A 21,686-nucleotide genomic window follows, 5' to 3' on the forward strand; every position below is an offset into this window, starting at 1 on the left:
TAAAGAGATTAGCTTTCCAGAATAAATAAACTTCATCAAAGAACTAAATAAAACTCATCCAAGGACTCATTTTTAAAGTCTTTGTTTTCATATTGGGAATGAATTAGATTGCTTATTTTTTTTTAAAGTGGTGTTTTCCTTTTGAGTACTATAAACAAATTTGTACGCCGAAAGAAAAAAAACCTTCAGAGAGCAGTGTATTTGTTACCAGCTTTGTTAATACTTAAGAGATATTGTGTCATTCGTTTAACCAGGTCACTTTCTTTAAAACCACACCCAAGGTGTAATGATGCCAAATGGTTTATTGCCAATAGCAGTAGGTGATGTATTTTGTTAGATTGCTTGTTTACAGGCAAAAAATTATATACAATGCAATATATAGATCTTGAAAAATTTGAATATGAAAAGTGTGTGTGTGCATATGTATATGTGAATTTAATTTGGCTTTTATGACGCTGATCAACAGGAAAAAAACTCATGTCAAAGTGAAAACAGATCTCTAAAAAGTGACCCAAATTAGTTACAAATATAAAGCAAAATAATTGATTGCGTTAGTATTCACCCACTTCATGTCAGGATTTAGTAGATGCACCTTTTTGAACCTTTGTCAGCAATTACAACCTTGAGTCTGTGTGGTTAGGTCTCTATTAGCTTTGCACAACTGGACACTAATTTTTCCCCATTCTTCTTTACAAAACTGCTCAAGCTCTGTCAGATTCCATGGGGATCGAGTGAACAGGTCTTTTCAAGTCCAGCCACAAATACTCAATTAAGCTATGATGGATGAAGCACCCAGGCAACTGTTGTATCTGCAGTCTCTCTTATCTCATCCACTGAAGCGTGTAACTCCTCCAGAGTTGTCATAGGTCTCTTGGTGGCCTCCCTCACTAGTCCCATCTTGTACAGTCACTCAGATTTTTGAGGACGGCCTGCTGTAGGCCGATTTACAGCTGTGCCATATTCTTTCCATTTCTTGATTGACTTACTGTACTCCAGCGAATATTCAGTGACTCGGAAATGTTCTTGTATCCATCTCCTGACGTATGCTTTCCAATGCCCTTTTTGTGGCGTTGCTTGGAGTGTTTTTTCAATAGCCTTTTTGTGGAGTTGCTTGGAATGTTCTTTTGTCTTTATGGTGTAGTTTTTGCCAGGATACTGACTCACCAGCAGTTGATCCTTCCAGATACAAGTGCATTTTTACTACAATCAATTGAGACACCTTGACTGAATACATGTCTCCAAAAACAGATCTCCATTTAATTAAATGACTTCTGAAACCAATTGGCTGTACCAACATTGATTTGGTGTGTCATGTTAAAGAGTGGCAAATAATTATGCAATCAATTATTTTGTGTTTTAAATTTAGATCACTTTGTACAGATGTTTTCACTTTGACACCAAAGAGTCTTTTTCTGCTGATCAGTACAAAAAAAAAGCCGAATTACATCCACTGTGGTTCAATGTTGTAAAACAATAAAACATGAAAATTTCCAAGGGGGGTGGATACTTCTTATGGATACTATTTCCCCATAGAACTGCAAGTTATTTTCTCTCAATTTTCTGTTGTTTCTTTTGACAAGCCTGAATTGACTGTATCCACCATTTATCATTGGTGAGTTCCAGATCATTTAAAAACTTGCTGCGACTTCTGTAAGGAAACATCTTCGTATATTGTCTAAATCTTCATTTTACAAAGTCAAATTATTCAAGATTGTTTAATGTCATTTCCAATACACACGTGTAAGCAGAATAAAATAATTGTTACTCCAGATCTAATGCAGCATTAAAATAAATCAATAAGATAAAGAACACAATACTAAACAAAAATGCGATAAATAGAAATACATAAGATACCTTATATACATTGATTGTACAGTGCCTTGAAAGGGTATTCAGCACCCACAACTATTTTCAGATTTTACTGTTTCATTTTCTAAATTTAAAATATATTGAAGAATTTTTTTGAGCTGATGTACAAAACATTGTGCATCATGTCAAATCAAAAGAATAATTCCTGAACCTGTCAACAATTTACTAAAAATAAAACAAAATTGAGGCTGAAGAAGTGTTTATTGCACTAGCTTTCCTCAGGTGCAATTTACTGTATGACCTTACCAACCCATCAATTTGTTGATGTAGAAAATTGACAGATCACCTGTTTTCAATTAATTCATAAGAATGCCTTCCACCTCTCCGTAAGGTCCAAGAGTATGGTAGATTTTCAACAGACCAAACCAAAATGAAAATAAAAGAGCATTCAAGACAAGTCAGGCAAATGATAGTAGAGAAGCTCACATCTGGGGAAGGGTACAAGACCATGTCAAAGACACTGAATATACCTTTAGAGCTTGGTGCAGTCCATCGTGAAAAGTATGAAACCACAGCCACACTGTGGTTTAGGCTGCCATTCTAATCTTAGTCGTCAGAGAAGAACGGCACTTATAAAAGCTGACGCCAACAGTCATTCTGAATGAGCTGTACAAAGTCATTGTCTGCAACTGGAGATGAAGTTAGTGGCTCCACAATCTCTAAGGTCTTGCACAAAAAGAATATTTAACAAGAAGCCCTGCTTTAAAAAATAAAGCACATCTTTGCCCATAAAGATACTATGAAATGTGGAAAAAGATCTTGTGGTCGGATGAGCCTAAAGTAGAATTTTTCTGCCTCAACAACGTGTGGCATAAATCTAATACTGAGGATCAGTCAGGTTAAACTATCTCTACTGTAAAGTATGGTGGAAGTGACTTCATGTTATAGTGATGCTCTTCAGCAGAAGGGTGGGTTAGTGGGTGAACTCTCCTAAATTGGAAAATGTCAACGTAAGTCAACTATGCTTTGAACCAGCAAACTTTCTAATGAGTATTAAAAATAACTAGCCCAATTTTGTCTGCCTATTGAATGAATATAAAAGATTACATAACATTACCTGATAGAGCACCAATGGAAACATTTGAGGATTTGAGGGAAACTTCTTCACTCATAGGGTCATGAGAGTGTGGAACGAGCTGCCAGCGCAAGTGGTGGATGTGATTTCTATTTCAAAATTTAAGAAAAGTTTGGATAGGTACAGGGATGAAAGGGAAATGGTGGCAGGGATGCTGGTGCAGGCCGATGGGAGTAGGCAGTTTAAATGGTTCAGCACAGGCTAGATGGGACAAAGGGCCTGTTTCCATGCTGTACTTCTCTATGACCTTTATCCAGTTGTTAACCCTTTGCAGGAAACGTTTTGAAATAGAATTCTCTATCTGATCTCTGTATGTTTCCTTCTTGAAGATGGGTAAAGACTTATGGGCTAGCAAGTAAATCAAGGATAAGGATTGCTTATCTTTTCAGAATCTTTCTCGTGAAATAGCAATTTGCTTATTGAGTAACTACTGGTTGCAGTGCAGGTTGCCGAAGTGGTGTTTTCTTTCACAGTATTATAATCTTGCTGATGTGCAGAGCTGGAAATTTGCTGCTTAATTTTGAATGTATTTATGTTTCAATGTGAAGGAGATACTTTAATATCCTGGAAGTGATTGTGCAACTAATCTACAAATTGAAGCATAGCACATTATGTAAGTTTTAATTTTTTCGTCACATTACTGTGAGAGCGAATGTTGGAAACATTCATGATTGTTTCCAAATGGGTTAAGCAAAGACTCAAAGAAAATGGTTTGCTGGGCAAAGATGTGCTCTCCATTTAGAATGAAACCACTGAAATAATTTGATAAAGATGTTCTGAGGACAGGGATTACAAAAGCTGTCATTTAAGCGTATGATATGCTGCTTGTGTCAGTATGAATGAAGCAGCTGGCCATTACATATGGAGCACTGCCCAGACCAGTTCTGTCAGCATATGTGTCAAGAGTACAGGTGTTCTTTTGATGCACCCATTGGGCAGGAACTTGCATTTAGTTTTTATAGGGTCATGGTTCCTAAACCAACCAAATTACATCATCAATTTGGTACTGGCACCATCTCTACTTATGAATAGTATAGGGATTGCAGTAAGGCCATGCAGGAATTTAAGCCTAGAAACTAGTTAGATATTCTTACTAACTGCCCATTATGCCGTTGGCATTTAGAGCAGCAATGAAGGTCTTCCATCTCTAGTGTTCAGGGCTTCCTTCGTTATGTCAGTGGCTTCCTCTTGATTTTCACGTCTGTCCGTCATGCAAGTCCCAGATGTAGTTTCAAGAATAGTGTCACACTCTGATGTAAAAGGATTCTTCTTTGCTGATTCCGTAACAGTTTTGTTTTACCAGTCAGGGTTGTTGGCCATAAGCTGAACCTCTGAACGTGGAGGCCCAGTGGACTCCGCAAAAGGGAGGGGAGGGGGCGTGGCCCAAACGGGAGAGGAGCTGGCCACGGTGGAGATCATCAACCCTACGCTGTTTGCCCTCCCATTGCCAGGCTGGTATAGATCTCTGGGTCATTGAGGCATGCAAACCTCCAAACCATGATGAGGTTTTGGTCCTCTTGGAGGAGTTAGATTTTCAGGCAATGAAGAATTAGGAGACAACGTAGATATGAATAAGGTGCTGGATGAGACTATTTGAAGCAGGATAGTATAGGGCAAAGCAGGAGAAATGGCAGGCTAACCAAAAGGTCATTGAAATAATCAATTTGACAAGTTTGGATAAAGTTTTTTTTTCAGTTGGCGGACAGACAATGCTGTTGATGTTGAAAAATTATAAAGATGGGATTATATGCTGTCTTTTAACACTAGTGACATCTTGAATTCAAATTATCTTCTGTGTTCCAACAATACACAATAGTGGAAATGGTGCTTTGAAGTATCGGCCTGGACTGCAAAAACAATGCAGTGGAGAGAGAACCCGCAGTGGCGTGAGAACTACCTGTTAAAACAAACTGACAGTATTTTTTTGGAATGTATATCAAACTGCTGATTGCCAGGGCAAGAAGTACCAACTATGCAGTTAGTAAGCTGTCAAATACAACATTTTTTGCTCAAGAAAAGTAAATGATGGAAGACAAAGGCCTAGATACTGTATACTGATTTTTTTAAACTGGCTGGAAGTTAGCAGCTGTTTTAATGCTAGCTAGTTATGGAGTTATCCTTTCCATTGCAATATTCATTTTCTGGAATTTGAAAATTACAGCTTGATGTTTGAAACACGAAACATGTGGCAAATAGTGCAATGACACGGCACTTCCGTTTCATGTCAAACAGCAACCAAACAGCGAGATTGCCGCCTTTGACAGGGCTTCTCGAACATCACTGAACATGTACTGCAGGAAGTATAATCGTGCAATGCAGAGAAGATACTAACACTGAGGAGCATGCCATGAGGTTCTCAGTGAAAGATGTGGAAATCCTGGTGGAAGCAATTAAAGGAAAGGTTTGCTTTGTGCAATGCAGAATCATTCAAGCTCCAATGCTTGACTGTTGAGTCTTACATAAGTGGTTTGGGATTTTGAGACAAAGTGCAAAATAATTTTATCAGTTTGGTGCCTCTCAGCCAGTGCAAAAAAAAAGATCAACTGAAGTTTCTCTTCCCATAAGCTTTCTGACGAATTCTGCTGAAAAGTACATTGAGTGAGGTGGAGTTGGTAACTTTGACATTTCATCTGCTTGTAACTAATCTGTCAGCACTCTCTATCGTGGATCAAACTGATAGATGACCATGTGGGTGAGGTGCAAAGAGCTGATGACACTTTGCAACAGCAGCACTGGTTTAAGGAGAATGAAGAGAGCATGATAACTGAAGAACACTATTAAGTGAAAATGAGAATTTCCAAAGTGGTGTGAAATATGATTAAAGGTTTGCCTCTTGAGGTTATAGTTTTGAATTCAGGACTGGATTAGGACTGTAATTGTTCTAAAGTAGAATACAGCGTTCGATTAAATAGTGCTTTGAAATTTTTATAACTCTTTACTGACGTACTATCTCCTGATTTTGACATATGGTAATGTCAGCGCTTGAATGCTACTAATCAGAGCTGCAGACAGGCAGGGGAGGGTGTACCTCATACACTTAATCAGTGTAGTTTACATATGGAAGTTGCCGCTCAGGATCTGCCCTGTGCCAGCTGAGGGTTACGTGCCCACTGCAGTTATTGTGTGTAATTATCAAACCAATCTGTTCAACGCAGCAGGGTTTAGATGGTAATGATGAGGCAGAGATGAAGGGAAAAGATGCACTGTACTCATTGGTAGCTGAGAATTGTAGCTGTTGATTTATTACTGTGTATCCAAAAGAAAACTCTTAGCAACCTGCTGTTACATTTTCAATGTAAAACAAGCCATTGCAGCGATGAGCCATTGTGGCCTGTTGATTACATCTAGCAGCTATTGGCCAAGGTGGTTGTGTACAAAGCTGCACCTTAAGCCCTTGGAAGGGGAGGGGGAAGGGGAAAGGGGGAAGGAAATGCCAAATTTCACTAATGGCCATACAAACCTATTTTTCCCTCGAGCACTTGGGAAGTATGTTACCTCAGAAATGAAATGTGGTATTAAGCAGCATGTGAAAAAATAAATGCAGTGATTAGAGTGTAAGCCAATTGTTGCTAACCATTTAAAAATTTGTTCAGAGTTATTATAAAATGATAAAATACTATACACCATGCCCTGGAGAGTATCCAAGGTTTTGAAAGAGAATTAAGGAATCTCAAAAATTGGTTCAAACGAGGAGAATTAGCAGTACTCTTTTCTTGGGCCAAACAATACCAACAGTGTTCTCTGCATTGATTTCTTGACTAAGCTTGCCATTTGGCTATGGGAAAACAATTAGCTAAACAAAGATCTGCCATAGCATTTGACTAACTGCAGTTTAAATCGCAATTTTATCCCCTCTATTGTCTGCTTATCTAGGCTGCAGTCCAAAGCTGTTCCAGCAAATAGAAGGCTCTTTAAAAATAGTGGACTTGTTCTTGTGTCTGTTTCTATTGTACAATTATTCTGATGCCTGAGACTATTTTACTTGTGGAGAGATTTCAAATGTGCATATATTAGTGCCTGACATCCGTATGTTTATTATTTTGTAATAAGAATTTGTCTGTAAATTAAACTCTGTAGTCTGGGCTGTGTCTACAAGCATTGACATTGCTTTAAATGTGTCTTTTGCATATTATGGTTCCTATGGCATTTATCTTTTAAAATGAGCAGTAATTATTTTCTTATAGGCAGTTACTAAATATTTGCTGATTACTTGAACTGCATTGTTGAACATTCTGGCTTGAAGTAAATTATAAAAGTGGTGTAAATTTAGATATTATATAAATTATATTTTGTATCTTCGAGACACATCCATTATGTTAGTTTTGCAACAGTGGTGATTAAATCACAATTTTATGACATACTCGAGGGTGGATTATTCCAAATGTAGTACCATTAAATGCAGGAACTAACATAAAGTGTTTCACGGAGGTGCATTCCACTGAGAAGCGGGGAGGGCAACAGCAGTGGCTTGGTTGACTTGATATTTTAAGGGAAGAGAATCCCAAAGGCTAATTCCAGTGCCTGAAGGTGTAGTTATCCCCGTACCCAGAGTTTGAAGTAGGCAAATCTACATCCAGAATATCACATGCACTTCTAGTCACTCAGTTATAGAAAAGATGTCAAGGCTTTGCAGAAGGTTTACCAGGGTGCTGCCTGGATTAGAGGGCATGTTCTATAATGAGAGTCTGACCAGACTTTGGGTTGTTTTCTCAGGAGTGACAGAGGCTGAGGGGAAGATTCTGACAGTAGTTTATAAGATTATGAATCTGAGGAAAATGGAGGAACATGGACTTTGTGTAGGCGTAACAGATTAGTGTAGTTGAGTTTGCCATTTGATTACTAATTTATTTGGTTCAGCACAACATTGTGGGCTAAATAGCCTGTTCCTGTGCTGATCTGGTCTGTGTTCTAGGCAGACAATGTAAAGCTGGAGAGATTACTGAGGAGGACAGGATCATTAAATGATTTGAGTAGGAAAAGAATTTAATTTTTGAAATTTTTCACATTTTCTATTCTAGTTGTGCGTGTCAGCTTTTAGGAATGAAGACTTCAGTCTCTGGTCATATGATCTTTTTTGTGCTTTTAACTGCACACATTTTGCCTACACTTTAAAGCACTTTTGGAAAGAAGGAAGTCTGAAAAGATTTCCAGAGAGGTTAGGAAGAGATATTTGAAAAGGCATGCTACTTTTGATAGGTATAAAATTGTCAGGTGGACTAGGTGGAAAACTAATCACCTCATATTTAAATTTCCAAGCATCTTTGTATATGCTGAAAAGAATAAGAGTTATAGATAATGAAGATCTCTTCAGCATAATTTTATCTTAAACAGAGCAGTTAACTAATTATTCAGGAGTTACATATTGTCCATAATCTGTAGCCTTAAATATGACTTGAGATCAAATTTACTTCCCACGCCTTATGCTTTTCCTTGCCACTTTCTGGATCTCAGTTAATGGTATAGGACATCTGTCTCTGAAAACACGAGTTGGTATGCTGAAACCAACTATCAGCTGTAAACACTTCAGCATTAAGTTGTGCATTAGTAACTTAGTTTCAGAAAATTTAGGTTTGGGATATTAAGATGAATTGTCTGATTTTATGCTGCTGTAATGCTTAGAATTCGAAAGAACCATTCCAAAAGACCACATGACATAGCAGAATTAGTCCATTCAGCCCATTGAGTTTGCTCTGACATTTCATCATGGCTATCCCGGATCCCATTCAACCCCATATGCCTGCCCTCTCACCATATCCCTTGATGCCCCAACTAATCAGAAATCTATCAGCTTCCGATTTACCCACAGACTTGGCCTCCACTGCAGTCTGTGACAAAGCAATCCACAGATTCACCACTCTTTGGCTAAGAAAATTACTCTTTTCTTCTGTTCTAAAAGGTTGCCCCTCAATTTTGAGACTGTGCCCTCTAGTGCCTACCAGAAGAAACGTTCTGTCCACAAGAACCTTATCTCGTCCTTTCAACATTCAGTTGGTTTCAATGAGAACCCCATGCAATCTTCTAAATTCCAGTGAGTACAGGCCCAAAGCTGCCAAGCACTCCTCATATGTTAACCCCTTCATTCTCAGAATTATCCTCGTGAAGGGTGCAGAAGAGATTTACAAGGATGTTACCTGGATTGGGGAGCATATCTTACGAGAATAGGTTGAGTGAACTCGGTCTTTTTTCCTTGGAGCGGCAGAAGATGAGAGGTGACCTGATAGAGGTATATAAGATGATGAAAGGCATTGATCATGTGGATAGTCAGAGGCTTTTTCCCAGGGCTAAAATGACTAGCATGAGAGGGCACAGTTTTAAGGTGCTTGGAAGTAGGTACAGAGGAGATGTCAGGGTTAAGTTTTTTTTACTCAGAGAGTGGTGACTGCATGGAATGGGCTGCCGGCGACAGTGGTGGAAGTGGATATGATAGGGTCTTTTAAGAGATTCCTGACAGGTTCATGGAGCTCAGAAAATTAGAGGGCTATGGGTAACCCTTGGTAATTTCTAAGGTAAGGACATGTTCGGCACAGCTTTGTGGGCTGAAGGGCCTGTATTGTGCTGTAGGTTTTCTATGTTTCTTTGGACCTCCTCTGGACTCTCTCCAATGACAATACACAGTTTCTAAGGAGTCTAAAGTTGTTCACAATACTCCAAGTGCAGCCTTACCAGTGTCTTGTAAAGCTTCAGCATTATCTCCTTGTTTTTATATTCTTTCCCCTTGAAATAAATGCCATCATTGCATTTGCTTTCTTTACCAGAGACTCAACCTTTGAATTAACCTTCCTGGAGTCATGCACAAAAATTTCTAAGTCCCTTTGCACCTCTGATGTTTGAATTATCTCCCCATTTAGAAAATAGTCTGGACTATTGTTCCTTTTACCAAGATGCAATATCATACATTTCCCAACACTGTATTCCATCTGCCACTTTTTTTGCCCATTCTTCCAATTTGTCTAAGTCCTGCCTAGCCCTCCACCTATCTTCGTGTCACCCGCAAACCTTGCCACAAAGCTATCAATTCCGCTATCTAAATCGTTGACAAACAATGTGAAAAGTAGTAGTCCCAATACTGACCCTCAAGGGATACCACAAGTCACTGACAGCCAACTAGAAAAGGCCCCCTTTATTGCCCTCTATGCATCCCAATTCTTTCCTGTAACACCACAGGATTTTATCTTCTTAAGCAGCCTCATGTGAGGCACCTTCTGAAAATCTAAGCAAATGACATCCACTGCCTCTTCTTAGTCCACCTGGTTTGTTACTTCCTCAAAGAATTCTAATAGATTTGTCAAGCAGGATTTCCCTTCACAGAAACCATGCTGACTTTGAATTATTTTATCATTAGTCTCCAAGTACTCTGAAATCTCGTCCTTAATAATAGACTCCAACACTTTCCCAACCACTGAGGTTAGACTAACTGGCCTATAATTTCCTCTTTTGTCTTCCTCCTCCTCAAAGAGTGGAGTGACATTTGCAATTTTCCAGTCCTCCGGGACTATGCCAGAATCAAGTAATTCTTGAAAGATCATGACCAATCCATCCATTATCTTTCACTATGGTATGTTCATGTGATTATGAAAGTTCATTTGAGTAGGGATGAAGTTCAGTGACCGAGTTAGTACTGATATTCCTTGAATGAACTATAGTTCAACAATTACAGATGAATCTCATAGTGAACTTCCTGTTTAAAAGTTCATTTATTATCAAAGTATACAACCCTGAAATTCTTCTCCAGATAGCCACAAAACCAAATAGCTGAAACAAAACCAAATAAAACCAAAGAAAATAACTGCAGCACCATCATCAACCCCCAAATTCTTTCTCCTTGCACAAAAAAAAACAAGATTGGGCAAAAAACACAGAATATTTTAAAAAAAAAACTATAAGACTAGAAAAAAAAAGTCTATAGTCTGAAGTCCATATCCAAATGCAGAAAACCTAGGTGACATTGTGCAAGCACAGAGGTAAGCCTTTCCCTCTCCACCAGCGATCATAAGGCACTCTCCCCTTTCCGATTACTGTAAATACAAGAAACAATAGAATCAGTGAAGGACCACACCCAACAGGGGGACAACGATCACGGTGCAAATACAAAATGAAAGATAAAAATTAAATATTGAGAACATGAGGTGAAGAGTCTTTGAAAGTGAGTCCATTTCAGTGGGAGCAATTCAGTGATGGAGTGAGTGAAGTTGCCCTCTCTGGTTCAAGAGCCTGGTGGTTGAGGGGTAATAACTGTTCCTGAACCTGGTGGTGTGGGTCCTGAGGCTTTTGTACTTCCTTCCTGATTTCAGCAGCGAGAAAAGAGCATGGCCTGGATGGTGGGGATCCTTGATGATGGATGCTGCTTTCTTGTGACAGCGCTCTGTGTAAATGTGCTCAGTAGTGGAGAGGGCTTGTCATGTGATGGTCTGGGCTGTACTCACTACTTTTTAAGTACAAGGGCATTGGTGTCTGCAAATCAGGCTGTGATGTAACCAGTAATACTGTCCACCACACATCTATAGAAGTTTTAGATGCCATGCTGAATTTTTGCAAACTTCTCAGAAAGTAAAGACGCTGCTATGCTTTCTTCATGATGCGCTTACTTGCTGGACCTAGGACAGGTCCTCTGAAATAATAACACCTTGCAATTTAAAATTGCTGACCCTTTCCACCTCTGGAGGGCTGGCTCATGGACCTTTAGTTTCCTCTCCTGCTGCCTGGTCTTGCTGACGTTGAGTGGGAGGTGGTTGTTGTTGCTGTGGTACCACTCAGCCAGATTTTCAATTTCCCTCCTATATGCTGATTTGTCACCAACCTTGATTTGGTCAACAATAGTGGTGCTGTTGGTAAACTTAAATATGACATTGGAGTTGTGCTTAGCCTCACAGTCATACTGTAAGTATAAAGCGAGTAGAACAGGGTGATAAGCATACAACCTTATGCCGAGCGAGATTGTGGAGGAGATGTTGTTGCCAATCTGAACTGACTAGGATCTGCAAGTGACGAAATAGTTTCCAGTTGCACAAGGAGGTATTGAGACCCAGGACTTAAAGCTTATTGATTAGTTTTGTGGATATGATAGTATTGCCTGCCGAGCTATAATCAATGAAAAACATCCTGATACATGTATCTTCGCTGTCTAGATGTTCCATGATTGAGTGAAGAGCCAATGAAATGGCATTCACTGTTTACCTGTTGTGACAGTAAGCAAACTGGAGTAGATCCAAGTTGCTTCTGAAACAGGATTTGATGTATTTCATCACCAACCTCTCAAAGCACTTTATCACATTATTCTTGGGCACTGGTATAATTGAATCTGCTTGAAGCAGGTCGGTAGCTCAAACTGCCGAAACAAGAGGCTGAGGGTATCGGTGAACACTCCAACCAATTGATCAGCACAGGTCTTTAGTACTCGGCCAGATACCCATCTGGGCTGGATGCTTTCCATGGGTTCATCCTTCTGAAGGATGCTCTGATGACAGCTCAGACAGCTCTGATGAAATCACAGGGCCATCGGGAGGCTGTGGGAGTGTACGAAGGTGGCTGCATGTTTTGATAGTCAAAGTGAGCATAAAAGGCAATGAGCTCATCTGGGAGTGAGGCTTTGTTGTTACCTATGTTGTTTGGTTTCACTTTGTAGGGGTGATAGCATTCAAATCCTGCCACAGCTGTCAGTGGTTCAAGTCTGGTCCTGAATTGCTACTTTGTGTGTGAGATGACTTTCTGGAGATCGTACCTGGACCCCTTGTATCCTACTTGGTCGCCAGACCTGATTGGCACTGATCTGGTCCTCAGCAGATTGCAGATCTCATGGTTCATCCAGGCCTTCTGGTTAGGAAAGACTGAATGATTTTGAATGTGAATGTGCCTATAAAATTAAACATTTATCCCATTATGGCTGCAATATCCTAAATCTATTTATTTTATTTGTATGACTATTTATGTCAGGATATCCCAAAGCATTTTTTTACAGCCAATTAAGAAGGTAGAGGGAGGGAGAGGAATACAAGCTGACAGGTGATAGGTGAAACAAGGTGAGGGGAGTGTGTGGGAAGGGGAATGAAGTAAGAAGCTGAGAAGGAAAAGGTGAAAGAGGTAAAGAGCTAAAGAAGAAGGAACCTAGTAGGCGAGGAGAGTGATTCATGAAGAAAGGAAAGGAAGAAGGCAACCAAAGAGGGGTGATGGGCAGGTGAGGAGAAGAGAAGGGATGAGAGGGTAACCAGAATGGGGAATGGAAAAAGAGAGGAAGGAGGGTGTGGAAAGTTACTAGAAGTTAGAGAAATTGATGTTCTTCTCTCCCCCCCCCCCACCGACCTTAATATTTTGGTGTCTGCCCCCTTTCCAGTTCTGATGAAGGAACTTGACCCAAAACATCAACTCTTTATTCCCCTCCATTGATTCTGTCTGACTTGCTGAGTTCCTCCAGCCATACTGTATGTGCTGCTGAAGATTTCCAGCATCTGCAAAATCCCTTGTGTTTATAATGAGAGCATGGTCTTTCTTGGAATTATTCAGCTGCTCAGAATGATTCAGGCTTTGGCTGATGCTCTTTCATTAGACCAGTTTATTAGTGCATTAGCAACTCAAAGCTCTAAACCAGTGGGGATAGTTTCACTCAACGTTGCTTGCTCCATCACTGTTCCCACAAACTTGGACTCAGTTTCAAAGAGTCTTTATCTAATGTTCATGATATTTATTACTATTGTTTCCTTTTTATTAGCACAGTTTGTTGTGTTTTACACATTGGTTGTTTATCCATCCTGTTGGATGTGGTCTTTCCTTGATTTTACTATGTCTCTTGGATTTTCTGAGTGTACCTGCGAGAAAACGAATCTCAGAGTTGCATATGGTGACTTTGCTAATAAATTTACTTTGAATTTTGATTAACCTTCATGTGGTTTCTGAGGGAATGTCATTGGTTTAGACTGCAGGGGACTCTTGGGAATTGTGCTTTGAGACCTTGCAGAAAATCTGCCTCAACTAAATTCCTCATCCAAAACTGAGCATCGTTATAGCCAGAGGCACTAATATTTCTAATTATTCATGCACTCTTAAGTGCTTTTTCTGAAAACCACTCTTTGTATTTAGATTAAGTTTCATATGGGATGTTTGCACCCATGTCACTTTGTTTTGGGACCTAATGACAGTTTTTAGTCAAAAGCTCTATTTAGGTAATTCTCAACTTGATAAAATGCTTGCTGAATGTAGGCTTTTGCTTTTCCTTCTAATGTTTAGCACTTGTAAATGTATATACAAGCAGAGAGCATGTCTCTCACTTGTATGAAGGGTACAGTCTCTTAAGAATCGGAATCAGATTTAATATCACCAGCATATGGTGTGAAATTTGTTAACTTTCCGGCAGCTGTCTGCCTGCGGTCTCTTGCAACAAGACCCGATGTGAGCACGAGATACAATGCAATACACGACAATAAATAAACTGTGAATTACAGTAAGTATATATGTACATTAAATAGTTAAATAAGTAGTGACAAAATCAAATGCTGGAGAGGAAAAGGAAGAGAAAGAAGTGTGAAGTGGACAATCCATTTCCATCGCCTTCAAGGAAACCCTTCCAACAGATGCATACCACACCCTTCACTTTTCAGTATTTCAAAAGGGGCCATTTTCTTTGACTCATTGGTTTGTTCTGTCATCTCCACCGACTTCCACTTCCATCTTCCCTTGGAACTGCATTTCCTTCCCACCATCTCAAGACATTAATGATCCCACAGGGTAACAAAGTGCAGGTTGGAATAGATAATTAAAGTGCAGTCTATTCTCACCTTTAAGTTACTGGCCACTTGAAATCTGCATACAGCCTCCACTCTGACCTGTCTGTCTGCCGTCTCTTGCACTGCTCTAACAAGACCCGATCTGAGCTTGAGGAACAGCACCTAATCTTCTGTCTGTCTGTAGTGCAGGTATTCAAACTCAGTATCAAACTTTACAATTTCAGATAAATGCATATTTGTTCTGACTGAAGATGTAATATTGGTTCAGTTCGTCTCTCATTGACACAGCCTGATCAGTTAGGCATGGACTACACGTTTGCATTTTGAAAACTACATTACTTCCTTTGCGTGCTCTCTTTGTAACTGTTTCATTCAGATTCTTACTCTCACTGTACCCATTAAAGGATCAGCTGGGCGACCTCATTTGAAATTTGTCCTTACACCAAGTCTGGCCTCACTAAGTTTGTCCTGTCCATCTCTACCATACCATCCTGTATTTAATTTATTTAAAATACAGCACAGAACAAGCCCTCCTGGCTCAACAAAGCTCACTGCCCAGCATCCCACCTAATCAACACTAGCCTAATCACAGGACAATTTACAATGAGCAATCAACCTACTAACTGGTATGTCTTTGGACTGTGGGAGGAAACCCACGCGTGTCATGGGGGAACACATTCCAACTGTAATAACATCACACTAAACGCTATGCCGCTGTTAAAACCAATTTGTTCTCTCTCTTAGATCTGACAAAGGGTCATTGACTGAAACACTAACTTTGTTTCTCTTTTCACAGGTGGTACCTGACTGCGGAGTCTTTCCGGCACTTTTTGATTTTATTTCAGATTTTCAATTTTTTTTTGTTTTTTCAATAAGAACAGCTTAGTTAATATTACTCGATTTTTGATCATGAATACTCAGTTCATTCCTGCTGTTTCTGCATTTCAGTTCCACAGATTTCTGTACACTTTCTAAAAGACTATTAATTTTATTGTTTTTTTTCACTCTTATCAGAAAGCTTTTTTACTGGTGTAAAGCAGAACTATTACTGCAGGCAAACATTTCCTTTCACTTGACGTGGTTTTAATAGAAAACCACAATGCAGCTGATGGCAATCAAATCTTGTTTCTATGAAGTAGGAGTTTTATTATGGTCTTCCCCTCTCATAGGAGGTTTTGTTCTGGGTGTAAACTCACCTAGCTTGATTTCACACTGCCGCAGTCATTCTCCCCCCATCTTGTCTGCAGTTAGCAAGGGTGGCTTTGGTGATCTCACTTCAAAGGTCTGAGTTGACTACAACTGCCTTTGGTTGTTCTTGCATGGATGTTATCTTTAACCCTTGCCTTACCACAATGTCCACCTGCACTTTTAATTAATCTTCTCCACTGGAATAAAAGATAATTAGTTTGATCCACAGAACACTGATATTTACAAACTAATCTTTCTGCAAATTCCCGGAAAATGCTATGCTCTGACGTATAAGGATTTTGTTTTTATAGTGTCTAATCCATAAGCAAGCTTTTTGGTCCTTTTGTTTAAAACATGGATTTTAAGTATTTTTAGAACAGAAAATGCTTGAAACACTCAGCAGATCAACACATGAAGAGTGGTAGAGTTGGCTCTCAATGACCTTTCATCTGAAAACTCATCAAAATGTAATTTTAAAAGCCTTCATTTCCACTTTTGTCTCAATTGATTAAAGGCATTAATTTTTGTTTTGCATTCAGTTTGGTATTTAAAATGCAAGATTAAATAATATATGCTAAATGAAAATCCATTTAAGGCAGGTGGTTCAGGAAAGTCCCAGAAAAAATATTGGGCCTTGCCTTCCTCTGTACTCCTGAGGCACAGGCTTGGCATGGATCCCATGAGTGCCTGGTGACAGCTTCCTACTGACAGTTTTTTTTTTAATATCGTTGCTCTTCCTGTCCTTGTCAGCTTTTTGGTTGGAAAGTCAGCATGTGGCATGTTAATGAAGCCTAGCCAATGAAGATTGGCCAAGCCTTCTGCTTTTGAGTGGGCATGTGGTTGGTTAATGTGTTCCCATTTAGGTGTTGAAATTGAGCTCATGACATCCAAGTAGATGAGAATGAAAAGACCAGTGAAAGTACATTTTCCAACCAGATCGTTGTCACCTCCATTTTGTTTTAATTTATATTTCTTCAAAAATATTCCAAAAACCTACAAATATATTAATTTATATTAAATGCTGGCATCCACTATATATTTCTTAGTGTAGTGCTAGAATAAGTAATAATTAATAATTTTAATAATTGCAGCACTTTATTACATAAAAGTTTTTGGGTATTTGCTGTAGCAAGCACCTTTATAGCTTGTTGAGTGAGTTGTGGGCAATTTTCTGCTTTGGAATTTTCAACGAATTTGTGCTCCTCATTCTATTGTGTTTCTTTATATTTACTATGAATGTCCACAAGAAAATGAATTTCAGGCTACTACATGGTGACATACAGTATGTACTTTGATAACAAATTTTCTTGGAACTTTGAACTTGTACTAGTATCAAAACCTGCTCTATAGGTGCACAATGCACCGCTCAAATATGTAAAGTGCTTACTATTTATAAAATCCTGGATTGTGTGTTACCTATTCCTGAAAGCTGTTTGGACTGTTCATTTAAATCTCGAGTAGTTGATTTTAAAATGATCACCAAAATATTCTCAAAAGTAATTGAATATTTTTCACTTTTTGTTTAAAGAAACGTCATATTTCTAAGCCAAATGATGATCCTGAGGGCAACAATTCAGACTCAGAGTTAAAGAGTGGAAAGAGAGTAAAAAAAACACCAAAGGGTAAGAGCTTTCCATATCACCCATCACATGAGGAACTGTAGCGTGTAGTGCTTATGTTGAACTATCAGCTAAGACATCTCTGTTGACCTGGTGCTTAGTTTGCAGCTGTGTTGGCAGTGGTTGATGTTTCCTACAGATAAGATATAGCTACATTTTACCAAACTGTTGCTCTTTATAATGAAGCAGGATTCATCATGAAGTGTATTTGCTGATTAATGTGTAATATCTATTTATTTACAGTCAAGAAGCCAACAAGAAAGAATTCGAAGAAGGTAGTGACAGTTGAAATAGGTACTCAGACATCACCGCTTGCCATGACAAGTCCTAGCAGAAAAAAAACATCTAAATAAATGGTTACATGCAGAAAAAGAAACTTCCTTATTCTTTGCATTTAGTTCAAGTCTGACAATTTTGAAAGAAGTTATTCTGAATATAGTTCTCATTGTTTAAAAAAACATGCAGGATCTCTTTCATTTTTTACTAGATTTTGTATGTTGTACATTTTTGTTGTGAAAATTTAAAAAGTTAAATACTGAAACTTTGCTTTTTACACAATGCAGACTTTGTCATTTTTCTGCTACTTCAGTCAAAGAGCTGTGCAGTATCATGAAATTACAACATGTAAAATGGTAGGAAGCAATGAGAAAAATTATACCCTCTTTTGAGGGAAAAGAGAAAAGAAGTCTTGTTAAATTTGCAAATAATGCAGGATTTAGTGTTTTATACTGTGGAGTAGGCGATCGTGCTCATGATTTGTCAGGACATTTGTTAACAATGGCATAAGTACCTGGTTGTATATCCAGAAGAATATATGTTCCCTTATTATGGTTTTTACCTGGAGCTAACATTGTGCTTATTAATTTTAAATGTACTATAATATTGTAAACCCTGACATGTTTCAGTTGTCTTACTTGAATGACATAAATTTCTATACTTTTTTCTGATCACTTGAAAGGATAGCATAATTTTAAAGCTTTTTGCAAAATGAGCTTGTTAAATGTTCTCAGCAAAATAAAGAATTTTCCATGAAAGTGTTCTCTATGTCAGACTATATTGTATACTTTATGTATTTGTGTGTTTGTGTGCACCTCGGTATTCCAAAATCTTATTTCTGGGCATCTGAATCAGAATGAGATTTAATATCACTGGCATATGTCGTGAAATTTGTTGTTTTGCAGCCGCAGTACAATCCAATACATAATAAAATAAACTAAACAATAAGGAATATATATTTTTTTAATTAAATAAGTAGTGAAAAAAGAGCAAACATGAAAAAAAATCATGAAGGCTATGTCCATTGTCCTTTTAGAAACTTGATGGCGGAGGGGAAGAAGCTGTTCCTAAAACAATGAGTGTGTGTCTTCAGGCAGAAGTAGGCTCCTAAACCCTTAGCTGCAGCCTTGGCATCAACTGAGAATGTATTTGTAACTTGTTGAGTTGTATATTCTGCATAACTTCAGAAAAAAATAGTAATTCTGAAACAAAGTATATAGATCTGCAATTTGTTGTCAGTCTTTAAAGTAGTTATGAACCAAAATAGCCTATTACAGTGACAGAAAGTTAGAAAATATCTTTCATTCTTTGCAGATGGAGAGTTAAACCCAGGTATTAAAAGTGTTCTTCTCAAACAATATTGATAGTGCTATTAGCAGCTTACAAGTTTATTTTTAAAATCACTAAAATCTTTAGAGCACCACTGTTACATATCTAGAGATTCACTGGTCACAATGGCTCACAATTTTTTTTCTTCTGTTTCACTTTATGGCCATACTAACCCTGAGGAATGTATTATTACCTGTAATGCCTCTAATTGGAAAGTATTATTTAGAGGCAAAAGTATAAATTGAGGTATTTCCAAATGGAGCTAAGGATATGGAGTAAATCTTCAACTGGTATGAGAGGAAATTCTGGGCACTGCCTGAGATTGAAGATGGAATAAGAATACAGTTTAGACCATAAGATTACAGAAGCAGCATTAGGCCATTTTGCTTATAGAGTCTGCTCTGTCATTTCATCATGGCTGATCCATATTCGTCCATTCTCACATCTGCAAAGAATGAAAGGTGCTTTATAACTTTCTGTCACTGTAATAGGCTATTTTGGTTCATAACTACTTTAAAGATTGACAACAAATTGCAGATCTATATACTTTGTTTTAGAATCACTGCTTTTTTTGAAGCAGACCGTACGACCCCATTTAAATCAGTGGTGCGCAAGTAGAACAGGTCAAAAGCTTTAAGTTCCTCGGGGTCAATATCACAAATGACCTGACTTGGTCCAGCCAAGCAGAGTACACTGCCAAGAAGGCCCACCAGCGCCTTTACTTCCTGAGAAAACTAAAGAAATTTGGCCTGTCCCCTAAAACCCTCACTAATTTTTATAGATGCACCATAAAAATCATTCTTCTAGAGTGCACCACAAACTTGTATGGAAGTTGTCCTGTCCAAGACCAGAAGAAGCTGCAGAAGATCATGAACACAGCCCAGCACTTCACACAAACCAATCTTCTGTCCTTGGACTCACTTCACACAGCACGCTGTTGGAGCAGTGCTGCCAGGATAATCAAGGACATGACCCACCCAACCAACACACTTTTCGTCCCTCTTCCCTCTGGGAGAAGGCTCAGGAGCTTGAAGACTCGTACGGCCAGATTTGGGAACAGCTTCTTTCCAACTGTGATAAGACTGCTGAACAAATCCTGACCCGGATCTGGGCCGTACCCTCCAAATATCTGGACCTGCCTCTCGATTTTTTTTTGCACTACCTTACTTTCCCTTTCCTATTTTCTATTTATGATTTATAATTAAATTTTTTAATATTTACTATTGATTTGTACTCCAGGGAGCGTGAAGTGCAGAATCAATTATCACTGATGATTGTACGTTCTAGTAACAATTGTTTGGCAACAATAAAGTATAAAGTATATTCCCTCTCAGCCCCAATCTCCTCCTTTCTCTCTGTAGCTCTTCATGCCCTGACTGATCATGAATCTATCAACCTCTGCCTTAAATATATTCAATGACTTTGCCTCCATAGCCACCTGTGGCAATGAATTCCACAGATTCACCACTACCTGGCTAAAGAAATTCCTCCTCATCTCTGTTCTAAAAGGATGCCCCTCTATTCTAAGGCTATGTCCTCTGGTCTTATACCCTCCCACCAAAGGAAGCATCTCTCCATACCCATTCGGTCGAGGCTCTTCAACATTTGATAGGTTTCAATGAGATCACTCATAGTTCTGAATCTCAGTTAGTATCAAACACTCTTCAAATGACAAGGCTTTCAATCCCAGAATCGTTTTCATGAACCTCTTTTGAACTCTCTGCAATGTCAGCACATCCTTTCTTAGATAAGGAGCCCAAAACTGCTCACAATACTCCAAGTGAGGCCTTACCAGTGCTTTATAAAGTTTCAATGTTACTGCTCAGGTCTTCTGCCTGCTCTGGATGTTTTCATTACTAACTGCCGATGGGACATCAACAGTCCCAACTTCACCTCTCCTCTCTCCAATTCCACCCTCACTCCTTACAAACATACTGCTCTCCACTCTTTCTGCACTAATCCTAACCTCACCATCAAACCCACAGATAAGGGGGGGGGGATGTTGGGGGATGCTATAATAGTCTGGCAGACTGACCTCTATCTTGCTGAGGCCTGGCAACAACTGTCAGACATGTCCACTTACTTAACCCTCAAACAGGACCCCACTAAGGAGCACCAGGCCATTGTCTTCCAAACCATCACTGACTTAATTAACTCTGGGGATCTCACATCCACTGCCACCAAACTCAATGTTGCCTCACCCCACACCTCCCATTTCTACCTCCTACCCAAGATCCACAAACCTGCCTATCCAGGTAGACTAGTTCCTGCCCTAATGAACTTGACTCAGTTTTATACCCCCTGCTTCAGTCCCTTCTTACCTACATCCACGACACTTCACATGCTTTTAATCTTTTCAATGATTTCAAGTTCCCCGGCCCCATTCATCTTATTTTCACCATGGATACACAGTCCCGATACACCTCCATCCCCCACTAGGAAGGCCTCAAAGCTTTGTTTCTTTCTGGACCTGACCCAGCCAGTTTCCCTCCACCACCATTCTCCATCTGGCAGAACTTGTCCTCACTCACAATAATTTGTCTATCAGCTCCTCCCACTTGCTTCAAACAAAAGACATAGCCATGGGCACTCGCAGCTGTTCCTGCCTGTTCGTTG

General features: G+C 39.1%; 1 protein-coding gene across 2 annotated transcripts in view; it reads left to right on the forward strand.

Moving 5' to 3' along the window:
* The window catches only part of vrk1 (VRK serine/threonine kinase 1), a 92,344-nt gene extending 73,771 nt beyond the window's left edge, over positions 1-18,573 (forward strand). Inside the window, exons 13-14 of one of the 2 annotated variants that reach the window (XM_063043618.1) lie at positions 17,375-17,468; positions 17,709-18,573. In XM_063043618.1, the coding sequence (XP_062899688.1) occupies positions 17,375-17,468; positions 17,709-17,818 (204 nt within the window). In that variant the 3' untranslated portion in view covers positions 17,819-18,573. The remainder of the gene's footprint in view (positions 1-17,374; positions 17,469-17,708) is intronic. The other variant, XM_063043625.1, reaches the window with a different exon arrangement.
* Positions 18,574-21,686: the final 3,113 nt, after the last annotated feature.

This window comes from Mobula hypostoma, chromosome 1 (assembly GCF_963921235.1).
Source record: "Mobula hypostoma chromosome 1, sMobHyp1.1, whole genome shotgun sequence".
In the NCBI taxonomy this organism is placed as follows: domain Eukaryota; kingdom Metazoa; phylum Chordata; class Chondrichthyes; order Myliobatiformes; family Myliobatidae; genus Mobula; species Mobula hypostoma.